Below are 19442 nucleotides of genomic sequence, written 5' to 3' on the forward strand. Positions count from 1 at the left end.
TTACAATTCTACATAATATTTCTTCATCAAGGTCATAGTAAAAATTATCGATTTCTTTTCTAAGAGTTTTGAATTTATCTGGCATCATATCATCATTCATAAAATAATTAATAAGTGCTAAACACATTTCGTCCTTTTTTTGATTTTTTTTATATTTTCCAAAGACAAGGGACAGTAGGTAACTTTATTTTCTTTTACTGTGTCGTTGATTTTGTTTTTCTTATATTTACTCTTAGTCTTAATAGTATTAACTTCGTCTTGTTCGGTTTCCGACGGCACATGTTCCGGAAATCTACTCAAGAAATCACAAGCTGCATTTTTTTGCCTTTTAAATATTCAAATTCATAATCCAAATCTTGGATTTTCATAATCCATCTAGCTAGAATTCCCATGGGGTTTTTAAATGTGCGCAGGTACTGCAAGCCTTTATGGTCTGAACGTAGTATAAATTTTCTACCAATCAAATCGTATCTAAATTTATCTAAGTGGTGGATTATAGATAATAATTCCAAATTTGTGGCATAATAGTTACTTTCACCCTTTGTTAAGGTTCTGCTTGAATAACATATAACCTTTTCTACTACATTTTGTTTAGGCGTACCCTCCAGACGATTGGGGTTTTCTACCGGGATTATTTGCAAAAGAATAACGCCGATGCCCTTCGAACTGGCATAAGTTGAAACTAAAAACTGTCTGTTCTAAAAATCGGGCAGCGATAATATGGGTTCGGAAGTGAGTGCCTTTTTTAGACGGTCTAAGGAAGAATGGACTTCCTGGGACCAGGCAACATTTTAGGAGTTCCCTTTGGTTAATTCCGTAAGGGGTTTCACAATTTGGGCATAACTGTGCACAAACTTTCTGAAGTAGCCAGTAAGGCCTAAAATTCCTCTTAGTTCTTTCATAGTTCTAGGGGGTTTGAGGTTTTCAACACATTTTATTTTGTCTGGGTCTGGGGATATCTTTCCTTGCGTCACTACTACTCCCGAAAATTTAATTTTTGGTTGAAATAAATTCACTTTTTTCAGGCCGGCATTTTAAATTGCCTTCTCTGAATTTTTTAAACACTTTAGCTAATGTTGCTAAGTGTTGTTCAGCGTTTTCTCCCAAGCATATGACATCATCAACAAAATGAATGATATTCTTTAATCCTCTTAATAAATGCAATAAAGGTCTATATACTGCGCTTGAACTTGTCTTAGGTCGAAAAGGTACTCTTAAGTATTCGTAGGACCCACACTAAGCTGTAGAAAACGCAGTTTTATAGACATCTTTTTCGGCTATTTTCACTTGGTGGTAGCCGACAATGATATTGGTTGCACCCGAACCGCATTGGGGTTCCCTACTTTTTTCCATAATTTCACTATTTCCTTGATTTCATTCGACCTATACTGTCGCATATTTCCTATTTTAATTTTTACAGATTCAATCCACTTATTATCTAAATTTACTTCACTTTTCCGATATCGTTCGGAATAAGAAAGTGGATTTCTTGTTATGCCACGTCCTCTTTGTAGCAAGACATGAGGTTCCAAAGATTGTGACCTTATGCCGCCGGAAATTTTATTTACTGTTACATTTTCTTCGTAATCTCTGTTAACATTCCTTAAGGTAGAGATTTCTTTCCCTGGCTTAGCCGGGTAGACAAGCCTTTCGTTCGCTACGTCTAACAATATTTTGTTTGACCTTCACAAATTTGCGCCGATAATGGTTTCATACGGAAAATTGTTGCATATTATTAAATGTGTTTGAAAAATTATATTATTCCTTTTCACCTCGAGGCAAATGGAACCTTTTGTGTCCAATTTATGCCCTGTTACACTAGTTAAGTTTGGATTATTGAGATTTTTTCCGTCGCCTAATATGCGGAGGCAAAATATTAAATACGAATGAGTTTATGATATTAACCGTGGCACCACTGTCAATTAAAGCCTTAAAGTAAATATTTGCCACACAAAAATCATTAAATATGGGTAACTTATTATTATTATCAGTCAAGGACGGTACTACTATTGTGTTGGACCCATAAAATATTCGAGGCCCCTTCTGGGTCCGATTTATTCTTCTGAGGGGCCTGGCGCGTTTCCCAGGGGATTTATTTCATATATCGGTGTCTGCAATAGAGATTGAGGCACGTGAGGTTCCATAGGCATATCTAATTGATTTACATTTGTCTGCCTTCGCCATGTATTGTTACGATAGTTTGCATTACTTGCGTCAGTGCCAGCTGTTGGCGTTGACTGCAAATGCCGTCGGCTTGAAAAATTTGCATTTCCCATCGGCCAGTTAAATATTTGCCGTCGGTTTGAAAAATTTGTGTTTACCGTCGGCTGATAATTATTTTGTCTACTGGTGGGAGAGTTATGCGAGTTCTGTGGGTACACATTGTGAGGTGCTGGTGGGCGGATTTGAGGGTATTGTGGGAATAATGCGTCCTGGGTATACCCTTGTGCACCACTAGCGCTAAGATTTGTTGTCCTGAACAAATGGTTGCTATAATATCGTGTATTACCGACGGCATATTTTGGTGCCGTTACGTTTCTATTTTTAAAGCGACACTCCTTTGCGATATGTCTAACACGATTACAGTTATAGCATCTTATTATTATAGGGTTAATTTCATAATTAATTGGTTTGACAGTCTGAAAACGTACTGTTTTCTGCCTATCGGGTTCTTGCATTCTACTTATTTGAGGCACTGGGGACTTATCTCATGAAAAGAAATTTGTAGGTGTTTGATCTCACTTGAAAGTTAGGCTTGCGTTTGATTCGCCTAGGCTCTTTATTTTTGTTTTGCTATGATTTGCCACGATCATATCAATTTCGATCATTCGTCCTACTTCCTGAACTGCAAGGTCCAACGTTTGGATATTTTTTGAAATTACCATTCTATATAATTTTGGGGGGTCCTTTCAAAAATGCATGTAGTATGATTTTTTCATACAACTCTCCTGAACCTTTGCCGTATTTTGCTTCTACTGAGATTAGTATGTTGTGTAAATATTCTTGTATATTCTGTGTGTGGTCGAAGCATACTATTCCATGTTTTAATTTATTTGTTGTGCTTGTTTCAATAAATCTGTCTTTGAATGCCGTTAGCAATTTTTCTATTGTATTTTCAATTCCACAATATGTATTGTATGTATTATACACAGTATGTAATATACAGTATGTATTGGAAATACATACACAGTATGTATTTTCAATTCCCACAGTATTTTCAATTTGTTTAATAAAGGTTAAAGCCTGCCCTCTTACTCTTAGAAGAAGCATACTTATTAACGGTTTTAGGTCTGTTTTAGTTAATTCAACAAATTGTGTTAATTGTATATTAAATTCGTAGACATCTGTTTGCCCGTCATATTGTGGGATGGACTTGGTTATTTATACATTTTTAGCGACCAGCTTTTGCGAAAGTAATAATGCATTTAATTCTTCTACCATTTTTGAGTTTTAAATATTTGTATCTTCTTTGCGGAAATATACACTTAAATAAATCTCTTTCACTTAACCTAATTGGGGAATGCTATTATCTCCTATGAGATATTTTAAAAGGGTTTCCCTATTATAGCTTAGCGGTTATAGGCTTTGACACTCTTTCTTATAGGTCTGTATCCATTCAATGGTTTAAATTTAAATTAAGAAGTTTGTAGCCTAACTAGTTCGCATGTTTTTCCTCCGAGTTTACGACCGCGCCAATTGTAATGGGGGGGGGGCAATTTAATGGTGTGGATAAATTACTAGATTGAATAATAAACTTGAACTTCTTTGTGAGACGATCAACTAGGTTGGGGGAGTCATCAATCCAGGAGTGTAATCATTCTTCGTAAATTTATCAGATCCCTTAGGAGCGTTTCCAATGGAGAACAGTTGAACTAGTTGACTACACTGGGATACTAGATACAGGCATATAAAAAAAAATAACGCAAATAGAAAAGTAATATATTTATTACACTTAAATATTTAGTTTTACAGCAGCGTACTTCGAAACGTCAATCTTATAATCCTCATCTCTTAATGCTTAATGCCTGGGTTCTCAATACTTAATGCCCAATGTCTGGGTTCTCAATACTTAATGCCCAATGTCTGGGTTCTCAATACTTAATGCCCCATAATAATCCCCGAAATACACTTTTACAGCATAGTTTTGATTCTGTGCACAAAGAGTTATTCATGATTGGCCCAAATCCCGTGGAGGGGCCCGCCACCTTGTCATTATGTGAACAAACTAAATTCGTTATGTTAACTGCCGTCCAATAATTTTACTTTTAATACTTCGGTTATTAAACTTTTCACATTCCTGTATTAACTTGTAACTTTCTATGTTACTTGAATGTACTTTGTATAAAACATTGTCTCGTGATTTTTTGTCAAGTACTTTTGCGAAATTCAAACTATCTTCTTTAGTTCATACCGTCATCCGGTCGGTAGCTTTTTCCACATTTCACATCTGTCGGTCTGTAAGACAAAAAGTGTGGAATGCACGTGAAGCATTACAAAGTACTCTGGAATTCATCAAGTATCAAGTTCTTCGCGAATATAGTCATCCGTTTTTTGTACTTTAAAGGGATGTTTTGGTTGAGCATAAGATGTGGTTTCTCTTTTGTTTATTGAGGGTTTAAACTTAAGTTCGAAACGGGATTGAAACTTAATTAGGAAGGGGGGAGTTCGACAATGCTGAACAAAATGGCTATCTCAAAACTTTGATCAGGTGACTTAGAGAAAAAAATGAGCGTGGGAGGGGGCCTAGTTGCCGTCCCTTTTTTGGTCACTTTAAAGGGCACTAGAACTTTTAATTTTCATTCCAATGAGGCCTCCCAAGATATTTTAGGACCACTGGGTCGATACGATCACCCCTGGGAAAAGTATAACAAAAACAAATAAACACGCATCCGTGATCTGTCTTCAGGCGAAAAATGCAAAATTCCGCATTTGTGTAGATAGGTACTTGAAACCTCTAAGGCAGGATTCTTTGATGCGCTGAATATAATGGTGTGATTTTGAATTAAGGTTTTATAACTTTTAGGAGGTCTTTTCTTGTTTTTTCTAAAATCAGCTAAATTTTCTCAGGCACGTAACTTTTGATGGGTAGAATTAAACTTAATGAAACTTATATATTTGAAACCAACATTAAAATATGATTTTTTGATGTGTCTAATGCTATCAAAATTCCGATTTTTAGCGTTTTGGTTACCATTGAGCCGGTTCGCTCCTTATTTACAATTTGTTACCACGAGCTGTTTGATTTGTGTGATTTTGTCTCTGACTCTGTGTGTTTGTAAGTACTTTTGCCTCTATTTCTTTATATGCCTCTGTGTCCGAGTGGATGTTTTCTTATCTCTATGTCTGTCTAGTTTTGAATTTGTGTCTGACTCTCATTTGCAGGTATTTTTCCTCTCTCTCTCTCTGTGAATGTGTGTCTGAGCGGATATTTGCTTGTTTCTATGTCGGTCTTTGTGTGATTTTGTGTCTGACTCTGTGTGTTTGTAGGTATTTTTGCCTCTCTCTCTCTGTGCCTGTCAGTCTGAGCAGATGTTTGCTTGTCTGTTTGTCTCTATTTGCGTGATTTTGTGTCTGGCTCTGCATGCTTGTAGGTATTTTTGCTTCTCTTCCTCTGTGCCTGTGTTTTTGAGTGGATGTTTGCTTCTCTCTATGTCTCTCTTTGTGTGATTTTGTGTGTGACTCGTGGTTGTAGATATTTTTGCCCCTCTCTCTCTCTCTTTATGCCTGTAGGTCTGAGTGAATATTTGCTGTGTTTGTAGGTATTTTTGCCTCTCTCTCTGGCTATAAATCTGAGCAGAGGTTTGCTTGTCTCTATGTCTGTCTATTTGTGATTTTGTGTCTGACTCTGTGTTTGTAGCTATTTTTACCTCTTTTTCTCTATGCCTGTATGTCTGAGCGGATGTTCGCTTGTCTTTATGTCTGTCTTTGTGTGATTTTGTGTCTAACTCTTTGTGTTTGCAGATATTTTTGCCTCTATCTCTCTCTCTCCTCTCTCTCTCTCTCTATCTCTCTCTCTATGTGCCTGTGTGTCTGTGTGGATGTTTGCTTGTCTCTATGTCTTTCTTTGTTATTTTGTATCTAGCTCTGTGTGTTTGTAGGTATTTTGCATCTCTTTCTCTCTGCCTGTGTGTGTGATTGGATGTTTGCTTGCCTCTATGTTTGTCCTTTTGATTTTGTGTCTGACTCCTTGTGTTTTTAGTTATTTTGCCTCTCTCTCTTTTTGACTAAGAGTCTGAGTGGATGTTTGATTGTCTCTATGTCTGTTTCTGTGTGATTTTGTGCCTGACTCTGTGCCTTTGTAAGTGTTTTTGCCTCTCTTTCTCTGTGACTTTGTGTCTGAGTGGATGTTTGCTTGTCTCTTTATTTGTCTTTGTGTGATTTTGTGTTTGTAGGTATTTTGGCCTCTCTCTCTCTATGCCTGTGTCTGAGCTGATGTTTGCTTGTCTCTATGTCTGTCTTTGTGTAATATTGTGTCTGACTCTGTATGTTTGTAGGTATTTTGGCCTCTCTCTCTGTGCCTGTGTGTCTGAGCTAATGTTTGCTGTGTTTGTAGGTATTTTTGCCTTTCTTTGTGGCTCTGTATCTGATCAGATTTTTGCTTGTCTCTATGCCTGTCTATGTGATATTTTGTATCTGGCTCTGTCTTTGTAGCTATTTTTACCTCTTTTTCTCTATGCCTGTGTGTCTGAGCAAGTGTTTGCTTGTCTCTATATCTGTCTTTGTTTGATTTCCGTTGACCGTTTGTGTTTTTAGATATTTTTGCCTATCTCTCTCTCTCTCTGTCTCTCTCTCTCTCTCTCTCTCTCTCTCTCTTTCCCTCTCTGTCTCTGTCTCTCTTGCTCTCTGTGCCTGTGTGTCTGAGCGGATTTTTGCTTATTTCTATTTCTGTCTCTGTGTAATTTTCTGTCTGACTCTGTGTGTTTGTAATTATTTTTGCCTCTGTCCCTCTCTCTATGCCTGTATGTCTGAATGGATGTTTTTTTGTCTCTATATCTTACTTTGTTTGATTTTGTGTCTGACTATGTGTTTGTAAATATTCTTCCTCTCTTTCTCTATGCCTGTATGTCTGACCGTATGTTTGCTTGTCTCCACATATGTCTTTATATAATTTTATGTCTGACTCTTTGTGTTTGTTGATATTTTGTTTTCCTCTCTCACTCTGCACCTGTGTCTCTGAGCGGATGTTTTCTTGCCTGTGGAAATTTTTTATGCAGAAAGAATCCATCTTTTGTCTCTCAGACTTTGGTAAAAGCTTTGTTAACCTATCTCACTTTCTAATATATCCTCTATGAGCCTGCTAGTAGTAGTATCTATGTCTCTGAAAATTCCTTTTCTTACATTTCCAACTTTTTAATAAACATTCTAAACGTTTGACTTGCTATTACACTAAAAATAATGGTAACATTACAAAATAATGCTTAAAATATTTTTATTGAAATAACGACATGTAGAATATTAGCATAAAAATATGGTACATACATTATTATACATTATTAATATCATTGAACAACTTTGGACATTTTGAATATGTTCCATAAAATATTTCATCATGCTCTTTCTTGATAGTGTAGCTATTCTCTTCTCTTAGTTCTTGACCAGTAGAATAATCATTAATCCATTTTGAGTCATACTCAATTTTTATTGGGGAGCCCCATTCTGGCTCAATATGCGTTTTGAAATTGATTTGTTTGAGTTCATTGACTGTATCAGTTGGTATATGATCAAAGGTAGTAATAGTCTTCACATGTGCTTTGTTTTCCATTAATTTATCTTTATACCCCGTTGTTATATGGTATATCAATGCTCTTTATATTCTGCTTTCGATTTCACAGTATATTACTACATTATTTTTAAACAAGTTGCAGTTCTGGCACGTAGACAAGATATGGTTTATGACATTAGTGTAAGAGTATGCCTTTTTTCTTTTGACCTTTCGTCGAATGATAATACCCAATATAGGGTTTATCACTGGGTAACGTGTTACCGCAAGCACTAGCAAGAAGATGCCCCTTTTCATCAACTACTATTTTATATTAGCATTCTCTATGAGCACTATCATCTCTGGAAATGATACTCCCGCATATACATCATCATAAGAGTTAAATTTTTTGGTACTCCAAAGAAATTTAATCTCTCACTGTCATGACAATGCACGCTTACTTTTCCAATGAGATTCTCACTAGTACTTAAATACTTGTCTTTGTCAGCATTCAGCGCAACGATTACTTTATCATGTGCACACACTTTCTTCGAATATTTTGTTTTCACTTTTTTTAATATAATGCTAGTGTTTATTCTTCCAATGCACCGAAAATACGGATTGAAAATATACAATAAATTGGGTAGTATCGATAACCAGTCATAGAGTACCTCTGGGACAGCAGTGTAGTGTCTATGAGCAGCCATAGAGTACCATTCGCACAGCCAAAAAAAAATTAAAAAATTAAAAAAGTTGAAGTTTCCGTCCCAAAAAATTCAGTTAAAAAAAGAAAGAAAAGCGCTACTTCGAATATTATTTTTCAAATAGTAAACATTGCGACTAACATATCTATATCATCCTCATTTCGTATTCGGAAAATATAAAATATGATTTTTTTTGTTTTAAGTAAATTTCATGTCATTTTGAGACATAAAAAGTTGGATATTTTCTGTACAAAAAAATTCTACGTAAAAAAAATGCGTTACTACAAACATTATATTTCTAATAGTAAAAATCACCACTAACATATCTATATCATTCTCATTTCGCATTTCGAAAATGATAAATGTATTTATTTGTTCTAAACATATTTTATGTCATTTTAAGACATGTAAAAAAAGTTGAAAAAAAGTCAATGTTAAAAAAATAAAAAATAAGTTAAAAAAAGTTAAAAAAATATAAAAATATATGAAAATGGGGGGAGGGGTCAAAGAATTAGAGGAGGGGGTATGGGGGCCCTTGTAGGTTGGAGAAAGGATGACTAATGGTTGCCGTATAATTGCCTAAAATGTATACAATTTTTCTCAAGAAGAATTTGTAGTAGCTCCAATAGTATGCCCACTATGGGCGTCGTCAAATCCATAACCTCTTCACTACTTGATATCTAAAGATTGTTCTGGATTTCTAAGGATTGTTCTGGATTTCTATGTTAAAATTCTATCCTCTGACTAATATGAATTACATTCAAAATCAGTCCTTATATTGAATCTGGTTGTTATGGATGGTTGCTATGGCCTCATAGGTATGGTATCATGTATGTACTAATGATGATTAAATTAAATATAATCAGTATGTATTGACACGGTTTAGTCCCTCTGGCTGAAAGCTCTGTACCACACACCATTTTGGTCGGAATACAACGTGTTCTGGTCGCTTTATACGATCTAGTTCAGTAGTACTAGGTTCATTACTACTGACTGGCATTTTAAGTAGCTTCATACAAGAAGATTAAATAGAAAATGAAACATTTTTTCAGCTGAAAGTAAGGAGCAACATTAAAACTTAAAACCAACAGAAATTATTCTCTATGAGGTGGGTTGCCTCCTTCTAAAAACCTTGCTCTTTACGCTAAAGTTTTTTAGTACTTTTAAAAAGGCTTTTTATTGTTCTAATTAAACGACCCTCGTGTTCCAGGATTCTTTCTTAAGGAATTAGGTCAAAATTCAAACTTTAACGTAAAGAGCATGGTGTTGAGGAGGAGGCAACCTCCTTCATGTACCAAATAGTTTCTGTTTGTTTTAAGTTTCATTGCTGCTTTTTAATGTTGATCTTTATTTAATTTCCGATCGTTTTTAAATAATCCCTGGAAATCTGGTCCCAACTCCACGGAGAGATACCTTCCCCACGGAAATATCCTCTAGAAAACTCTATCCGTGTGAAAATTTACCCACGACAATTACCCTTACCAACTCTACGAGTTGGTAAATTGAGACGGAAAAGACAGAAGCAAGATTTATACAGATTCTGGCAAATTCCCACACTGTATAATTTCCCCTGACAACTCACCCCCGGAAACTTCCCTCCATGGAAATATCCCCCATGAAAAAAAAAACAGAAGAAAATTCACCCCCCACCCAAAAATGCATCCATACCTCCCAATAAAAAATACTATGTGTAAATAATAGGCACATTTTATAACTTAAAGACCTTTCCTCTGGGTCTGGGGGGGAGGGGTGATGTTATATCCAAAGGCATAGTGATTGGGCCTTTTAACTATGATGAACGAAATGGTTATCTAAGAATTTTATCGGAGGATTTTGGGGGAAAAGGGGCGGGGGAAGGGGGCTAGTTGCCCTCCAATTGTTTTGGCCACTTGGAAAGGATACTAGAAATTTCAATTTCCGTTCGATTGAATCCTCTTACGATATTCTAAGACCACTAGATCGATAAAATGACCCCTGAAAAAAAACGCATCCGTGATCTTTCTTTTAGCAAAAAAAAACAACAAAATTCCCCATTTTTGCAGATAGGGGCTTGAAAACCTCTAGAGTCCGGTTTTATGATACGCTGAATCTGGTTGTGTGATTTTAATTAAGATTATATCAGTTTTAAGGGGTGTTTCCCCCTTTTTCGAAAATAAGGCCAATTTTCTCAAGTTCGTAGCCGTTAATGGGTAATACTAAACTAAATGAAACTTATATGTTTGATATCAGCATAATAAGCCGATCCTTTTGATATATCTATTGATATCAAAATTCCGTTTTTTAGAGTTTTGATTACTATTGAGCCGGGTCGCTCCTTACTTAAAGTTCGTTACTCCGAAGTGTTTGATGCGCATTAACAAGGCTTTGGACAGAGGTTGAAGGGATGGGTAGAAAGGGGTTTGGAAATTTATTTTTCCCTTTAAGGAAAAGCTTAAAAGAATACTTTTGTACCTCAAAGGTTTTGCCAGTTTTCTTGAATGTTTGAGTGATCCATAATTCTTACCTGAAATTCCAGAGTATCATAGTGATTGGTGACCAAAAGTTCTCCTTCTAGTTGAAATCCAGTTCCAAATGATTCTTGACTGCTTAGTCTTAACCTTGAAGTTAACTCCACATAGAATTTGTATTCTTTACCATGCTCTAATAGACCTTAAAGTAAAAATAAAAGCATTCCAGCATTAAAACAATTTAATATTTTATTGTTAATATATTACGGTAAAAGAAAGGAAAACAATAAAAATAACGACCACAATATTTGATAATGAATTGGAGCAAGTAAATAGTAAGCTGTTTGCTTTTTCGGTTTGCTGAGCAATGAACCCATATTAATGAATATGGATTTAAAAGTGCTTAATGAGCCTTAAATCGTAACAGTTGAGGCCCGTTTACAAAAAAGAAGAAGATTAAACTAAACTCAAAACGAGCCATTTATTTTAAACACTCGCAAGAAAAATGCTTAAGAAATCTTGCGAATACAAGTTATTTCCATAAAATTTCCATAAAATTGTGTAGCAAAAGCCGTAGATTAAATGTTTTCTATTAAAATGTGCAACACAGAAATCTTCTTTGTATCGAGAATATATAGTGAGAAGGGTGGGGGATATGCCACTTGGCTCTTCCTAGAATGTTTTAATTTTTTTTTCGTTTGCTTTTTCCTGAAAATTTCATTATGGTTTTCGAATATTTTTAAATTTATCCCTCCCCCTTCCCTCTGACCAGTGGTGGTTAAGGCCTCTCTCGCGCCCGGGACAAAATCGGGACAAATTCGCAATTTACCCAAAAGTAGCGTTGTATAAGATTAATCCTTTAGGTGGCTCCTTTGTTTGTATATTATCGAGATCTTTTCGATTTTCCCTGTATTTTCCCATATTTTGAATGTAATTTACCGATTTTTTACATTTTGTAGGAATTTTGAATCCCAAAAGCCTCGCCTCACCCTGAAAAATGAGTTCAGGCCTATATGTCTGCATTATTAATATTATTTGACTCCGTTTTGACACTGCTTTCAATTCTAACGATCATAGGCAACGCAATAGTACTGCCTAAGTAAAGATCAAAGTGGGCTCAATACATTATTTTTTTTTATGTTTCATCTACAGGATTACTGCTACTACACTCCTACTACTACTGTTACTACTGCTTCTAAGGCTAAGGTTATTATCATGAAACTCTCAGGGGATCTTGAGCTATATAGACGCGCAGTATATGTATCCAGGTTACTAAAATGGCATATCAATAATATCTGAGGAACAGCTAAGGGTATTAAGTTGAAACATCTCGGGCATTTTGAGAGGGATGTTCAACAAACCATAAGGTGCTAAATGCTTACTACCACTATACTACCACTACTGCAACTACTACTGTTACTACTACCACTACTACTACTGATATTACTACTTCTACTACTACTATTACTACTACTTCTATTATTACTACTGGTGTTACTACTACTGCTACTAAAACGACTGCTGATATTACTACTACTTCTACTACTACTAGTAATGCTTTTACCACTGCTACTACTAGGAATACGGGGCTAATGTTGAAACTTTCAGGGAATCTTGAGGAGAATGTTGGGATAAATCAAAATACAGTGTGTGCATTCAGGTTATCAAAGGGGCATATTAGCAATATATCATGAAAGGCTTAGGGCAGTGGTTCTGAAACTGTGGTACGCGTACCCCTGAGGAGTAGAGAAAATTTTTAGAGGGTACGTGGCCGGCCAACAAAAAAATAAAATAACCCTTAAACAGTGGTGTAAATCCAGAAAAATTCTGGGGGGGGGCAAGATATCTGCCACCTCGCGGAAAAACATTTGCAAATTTTCACTTTCACTTTGTGAGGAAAGTACAAAACTATGCTGATTATATTCTGTAAAAAAAAAAGAAAAAAAGTTTGAATTGGTGAAAGTTTCTAATTCAGAGCGAGTGGATGGTTTGGAAAGAGCATTTCCTGCCGCGAAGTAGCGGATATTTTTGAAATATTATTAAAAACTGTATTATCCCTTATATGGGACCTCTTAGACTCCTTTTTAGGGAAGCAAATTACTTAAAAACATATATTGTGCTGTGAAGGATCTAAGCCAAAAAAGAAATTTTATAATTAGGAAATATCATTTTGTTTTGTTAAGAATTGAATTGAGTGAAGGCCTAGAACAGGGTTTTTTGGCGCGAAGCGCACTGGCGGAAATAAAAAAAACCTGGGGAGGGGCAAATTCCATGTCTCAATAGGCAGCCTCAAGTGGGTTGAATTAGAAAAAATCCAAGGGAGGGGGAAATCGAGCCAAATTAAGCGGTAGCCAACTTAAAATTCTTTAGATAATAAAGTTTAGAAAACAATTAGATATACAAAAATTCAAGTACATAAACACAATTAAGCAAATAAATAATAAATTTGTCTGCATCACGACTGAAGTATCCAGAGAGAGCCACTATTCTAATGGGAAACGTCGTTGCTTCAGGGAAGCAAAATTGTTGACGGCAATGTTATAATCCATCTTTTTCGCTTTTTCCGGCTGGGTAGTTATAACTAACAAATCGCTAAGTCGCTCATCAGTCATGGTTGTTCTGAGATATGTCTTAACCCTCTTAAGCGTTGAAAAAAATCTCTCGTTAGAGGCAGTTGAAACGGGGAGCGTCAAAGCAATTTCGAAAGCTTCCGAGATGACAGCAAAGGCGTCTTTGTTCATGTAGAGGTAGGCAAGAGCTTTTGATGGGCATTCTGGTTTCATCCTTTGTAAATAAGAATTTGCCAAGGCTATCTCCGACTCAAACTTCAACTCGTTTACTATTAATGTAGGAAAGTCACGTACAAAGTCTTGTATTAGACGTGCATCCAGGAACTTCGGTGAACTTGGCTCAAACACTTCTAAGCCTTGGATTACTGAGGAGTTTTCACCAAACCTTTGTCTCAGCTCCGAAGTTACTCGGTCGACTATGAAGTATAAAATGTCCGACCTATAAGTTTGAAAAATTTCACGATCCTCTTCTGTTCCATTTCTTGCTCTGGCACCGACAGTGGTTTCGACATAAAAATCGAGAAGGCGTCTGCTTGTAGCAACCGAGCGTCTAGGCTTTCCTATTTGGATTGAGTGCTGCTTGCATAAGCTTTTCGTTGCTTCGACCATCTTAAACCAACGCTCTTCCGATCGGAGCTCTAGACCCTGTTGTTGAACTGCTTGAAGCCGAGAATTTACACCTGAAAGAACGAGGCTCTGGGACTGGAGTTGTCTGGATGCAATATCTATCGGACCGAGGATACTGCTCATTATTTCAAGAATGAGCCAGAATTTGGCATCAATTGATGCCAACAATCCAGAAGCTTCAGAACGGTTCTCTGTTGACCTGGCTTCATCTGATATAACCCTGAGTGTTTCGAGAATAGTACCTAAACGTCCAGATTTTCTGAATTGAGGAAAACTAATAACACCATCGAGTATCAGCTAGCCACTCGCGCTCAATCTTCTTGATTCCACGTTCTTGTTGGGTTCAAAGGAAAAGTTCGTGACGTGGCGCACTTCGGCTGAGAAAGACATATAATGCCTGAATGCAAGAAAAGAAGTTTCTAACCTCCGGACAAGAAGCTATTGACTGCACAAGCACAAGATTTAGGCGATGGGTGTGACAATGAATATACCTAGCTTGTGGTGCAAATCCTTTAAGAATAGCCTGAACACCATTACATGCGCCGCTCATGACGCTCGCACCATCATAGCATTGAGCCACACAGGTGCTCCAATCCAGTCCGTGCTTTTCAACAAGATCCTTGATTGCATTAGCAAGGGATGCAGCATCTAATTGTTCAGGATGTGTACTTCCGAATGTCTCCTTGCGGATGATAGCATTACTATCAATAAACCGAATAATTAAACCAAGCTGCTCTTTTTTCGACAGATCTTTCGTTTTATCTGCGCAGGTTGCCCAATATTTCTTAATAGAGCATCTTGTTTGTTCTCGCAAGAGGTCAGCCAGTATGCTTATAAGACTATTTTGGTAGTCGGGACTCACATAGCTTCCATACCGACGTTTTTGCTGAAGATCTGGTTTTCCCTCTGTCATCATTTCTAGTATTTCTATAAAATTACCTCGATTGTGTGAGTCGTCGTGTTCATCATGACCTCGAAATGGGAGCCCTTGGCGTGCTAGGGCACATGAGTAGTATGCGCCTTCTGGATTCTATGGAAGCTATACGAAAACATTTCTATGGAAGCTATACGAATTTCAACGTTATTCTATAGAAGCTCTTCACCTTTTCAAAGAGAGTGACTATCCCCATGCATATAGGTAATACTTCTGCAGAGCATTACACCTTTTCAAAGAGAGTGAGAATCCCCTCGCAATGTCGTCTGCATTCTACGGAAGCTATACGAATTTCTACGTTATTCTATAGAAGCTCTTCACCTTTTCAAAGAGATTCAGAGCTCCCTCACATAATGGAATTTGAGGGTCGATAAAGTGAAATTATGTCACTATAAATGTCATAAATTATGTCATTAATTAATGTTTTGAATAATAGGATTGAGAATGATTTTAGTTAGTGATTGGATTGTGTCAGCGGAGAAAAAAAACGATTAAACTGATTAGCAGTTAAAGTAACCACGAAGGAGTTGTTAACTCAGGTAATTTGTTATACATTTGAAAAATCATCGGTCTATGAAAAATGCCTAACGACGAATCGGAAATGTTTGATTAACATTTACAAGAAAAGGGGTAATGGGATTTGCGAATTGGAGGAGATGGGGTGATTGTGTACTGTATAATACACAAGTGATGTTTTGGAGAGTATTGTCAATTTAAAATAGTTTATAAAATAGTGTTTTGAGGGAGATGGGTTGCATGGAGGGTTGAGTTGCACGAGGGTTCAGTTAAAGGGGGTAAAGTTACACGGGGGTTTAGTTAAATTGGGTCGAGTTGCACGAGGGTTCAGGAGCACGAGAGTTCAGTAGCACGGGGGTTCAGTTGTACAGGGTTTCGGTTATACAGGGGTTCAGTTACATGGAGGGTTCAGTTGCACGGGGGGTTGAGTTAAATGGGGCTTGAGTTGCACGAGGGTTAAGTTAAAGGGATACAGTTACACGCGGGTTTAGTTAAATTGGGTCGAGTTGCACGAGGGTTCAGTAGCACGAGGGTTCAGTACCATGAGGGTTTAGTTGTACAGGGTTTCAGTTATACAGGGGTTCAGTTGCATGGAGGGTTCAGTTGCACGGGGGTTGAGTTAAATGGGGCTTGAGTTCCATGAGAGTCGACTATAAATAAGGCTTTTGCGTCTTTCTGAACTTTCTGTGAGAGGCGGGGGTAAGTATTTAGTTTAAATAATTCTAAGAGGAAATCTAACATTCCCTTAGTTCCCCCATTTCTGAGGGCAAGGAGGGGAGGGGTCAATTTTGGAGGGAAAACCAAAAATACTCAGAATCGAAAATAAACGGGATCTGCCTCAAGGGGAAGGCTCAAAGACCCTTCGTTCCCACATTTCTGAGGGCAGGGGAGGGAGAGGGGGAGTCAATTTCAGAGGGAAAACCAAAAATACTCAGAATCGAAAATAAACAGGATCTGTCTCATGGGCAAAGCTCAGAGGTCATGATTGACTTGAACTAAATCAAAATACACTATGTGCAAGCAGATTTTCAAAATGTATCCAGGGGAAAAAATTGATTAAACTGATTAGCAATTAAGGTAACCCCGAAGGAGTTGGTAACTCAGGTAATTTGTTATAAATTTGAAACATCATCAGTCTATGAAAATGGCTAACGACGATAGAATGACATTGTGACTTGACCTAGCTTTAGCTTTCCGATGTGGTCTGTATAATACACAAGTGATGTTTGATAAGTATTGTCAATTTAAAATAGGATCTAACGTTTCCTTCGTTCTCCCCATTTCTGAGGGCAGGGGAGAGGAGGGGGGTCAATTTTGGAGGGAAAATCAGTTACATTCTCTTAATTTTTCAAAGTTCATTTTGAATTTCTTTCGTTGAAATGCAAGAGTTGGAATATTTCAGTAGTGACTTGTTGTGCTTTACCTTGTCACAGTTACATTCTCTTGATTTTTCGAAGTTCATTTTGAATTTGTGTCGTGAAATGCGAGAGTTGAAAATATTTCAGTAGTGTTTTGTTGTGCTTTACCTTGTCACGGTTACATTCTGTTGATTTTCATAGTTCATTTTGAATTTCTTTCATTGAAATGTAAGAGTTGGAATATTTCACTAGTGTTTTGTTGTGCTTTACCTTGTCACAGTTAAATTCTCTTAATTTTTCAAATCTCATTTTGAATTTCTTTCGTGAAATGCAAGAGTTGGAATATTTCAGTAGTGACTTGTTGTACTTTACCTTGTCACAGTTACATTCTCATGATTTTTCAAAGTTCATTTTGAATTTTTGTTGTGAAATGCAAGAGTTGGAATATTTCAGTAGTGACTTGTTGTGCTTTACCTTGTCACAGTTAAATTCTCTTGATTTTTCGAAGTTCATTTTGAATTTTTGTCGTGAAATGCAAGAGTTGGAATATTTCAGTAGTGTTTTGTTGTGCTCTACCTTGTCACAGTTACATTCTGTTGATTTTCATAGTTCATTTTGAATTTCTTTCATTGAAATGCAAGAGCTGGAATATTTCAGTAGTGTTTTGTTGTGCTTTACCTTGTCACAGTTACATTCTCTTAATTTTTCAAAGTTCATTTTGAATTTCTTTAGTGAAATGCAAGACTTGGAATATTTCAGTAGTGTCTTGACGTGGTTTACCTTGTCACAGCTACATTCTCATGATTTTTCAAAGTTCATTTTGAATTTCTGTCGTGAAATGCAAGAGTTGGAGCATTTCAGTTGTGACTTGTTGTGCTTTACCTTGTCACAGTTACATTCTCTTTATTTTTCGAAGTTCATTTGGAATTTCTGTCGTAAAATGCAAGAGTTGGAATATATCAGTAGTTACTTGTTGTACTTTACCTTGTCACAGTTACATTCTCTTGATTTTTCGATGTTCATTTTGAATTTCTCTCGTAAAATGCACGAGTTGGAATATTTCAGTAGTGTTTTGTTGTGCTTTACCTTGTCACAGTTACATTCTCTTAATTTTTCAAAGTTCATTTTGAATTTCTGTCGTAAAATGCAAGAGTTGGAATATTTCAGTAGTGACTTGTTGTGCTTTACCTTGTCACAGTTACATTCTCTTGATTTTTCGAAGTTCATTTTGAATTTCTGTCGTAAAATGCAAGAGTTGGAATATTTTAGTAGTGTTTTGTTGTGCTTTAACTTGTCAAAGTTACATTCTGTTGATTTTCATAGTTCATTTTGAATTTCTTTCATTGAAATGCAAGAGTTGGAATATTTCAGTAGTGTTTTGTTGTGCTTTACCTTTTCACAGTTACATTCTCTTAATTTTTCAAAGTTCATTTTGAATTTCTTTCATGAAGTGCAAGAATTGGAATATTTCAGTAGTGTCTTGTTGTGTTTTACCTTGTCATAGTTAAATTCTGTTGTTTTTTATAATTCATTTTGAATTTATTTCATTGAAATGCAAGAGTTGGAATATTTCAGTAGTGTTTTTTTGTGCTTTATCTTGTCACAGTTACATTCTCTTAATTTTTCAAAGTTAATTTTTAATTTAATTCGCGAAATGCAAGAATTGGAATTTTTCAGTAGTGTCTTGTCGTGATTTACCTTGTCACAGCTAAATTTTCATGATTTTTCAAAGTTCATTTTGAATTTCTGTCGTGAAATGCAAGAGTTGGAATATTTTAGTAGTGACTTGTTGTTCTTTACCTTGTCACAGATACATTATGATTATTTTTCTATGTTAATATGTAATTTCTGTAGTGAAATGCACTAGTTGGAATATTTCAGTAGTGTGTTGTTGTGCTTTACCTTGTCACAGTTACATTCTCATGATTTTTCAAAGTTCATTTTGAATTTCTGTTGTGAAATGCAAGAGTTGGAACATTTCAGTAGTGACTTGTTGTGCTTTACCTTGTCACAGTTACATTTTCTTGATTTTTCGAACTTCATTTTGAATTTCTGTAGTGAAATGCAAGAGTTGGAATATTTCAGTAGTGTTTTGTTGTGCTCTACCTTGTCACAGTTACATTCTGTTGATTTTCATAGTTAATTTTTAATTTATTTAATTTAAATTCAAGAGTTGGAATATTTCAGTAGTGTTTTGTTGTGCTTTACATTGTCACAGTTACATTATCAAGATTTTTAAAAGTTCATTTTGAATTTCTTTCGTGAAATGCAAGAATTTGAATATTTCAGTAGTGTCTTGTCGTGGTTTACCTTGTCACAGCTACATTCTTATGATTTTTCAAAGTTCATTTTGAATTTCTGTCGTGAAAGGCAAGAGTTGGAATATTTTAGTAGTGAATTGTTGTGCTTTACCTTGTCATAGTTACATTCTCTTGATTTTTCGAAGTTTATTTTGAATTTCTGTCGTAAAATGCAAGAGTTGGAATATTTCAGTAGTGACTTGTTGTGCTTTACCTTGTCACAGTTACATTCTCTTGATTTTTCGAAGTTCATTTTGAATTTCTGTCGTAAAATGCAAGAGTTGGAA

At 36.1% G+C, this 19442-nt stretch overlaps 1 protein-coding gene across 1 annotated transcript in view; it reads right to left on the reverse strand.

The window, feature by feature from the left end:
- LOC148955176 (vitellogenin-1-like) overlaps positions 1-19442 on the reverse strand; it is a 346909-nt gene that overhangs the window by 307807 nt on the left and 19660 nt on the right. The window contains exon 2 of the mRNA XM_089100639.1: positions 10907-11052. Within this exon, the coding sequence (XP_088956765.1) occupies positions 10907-11052 (146 nt within the window). The remainder of the gene's footprint in view (positions 1-10906; positions 11053-19442) is intronic.

The sequence above is a fragment of the Artemia sp. Qi Xiang Cuo genome, chromosome 2 (genome assembly GCF_049724085.1).
Source record: "Artemia sp. Qi Xiang Cuo chromosome 2, ASM4972408v1, whole genome shotgun sequence".
Lineage (NCBI taxonomy): Eukaryota > Metazoa > Arthropoda > Branchiopoda > Anostraca > Artemiidae > Artemia > Artemia sp. Qi Xiang Cuo.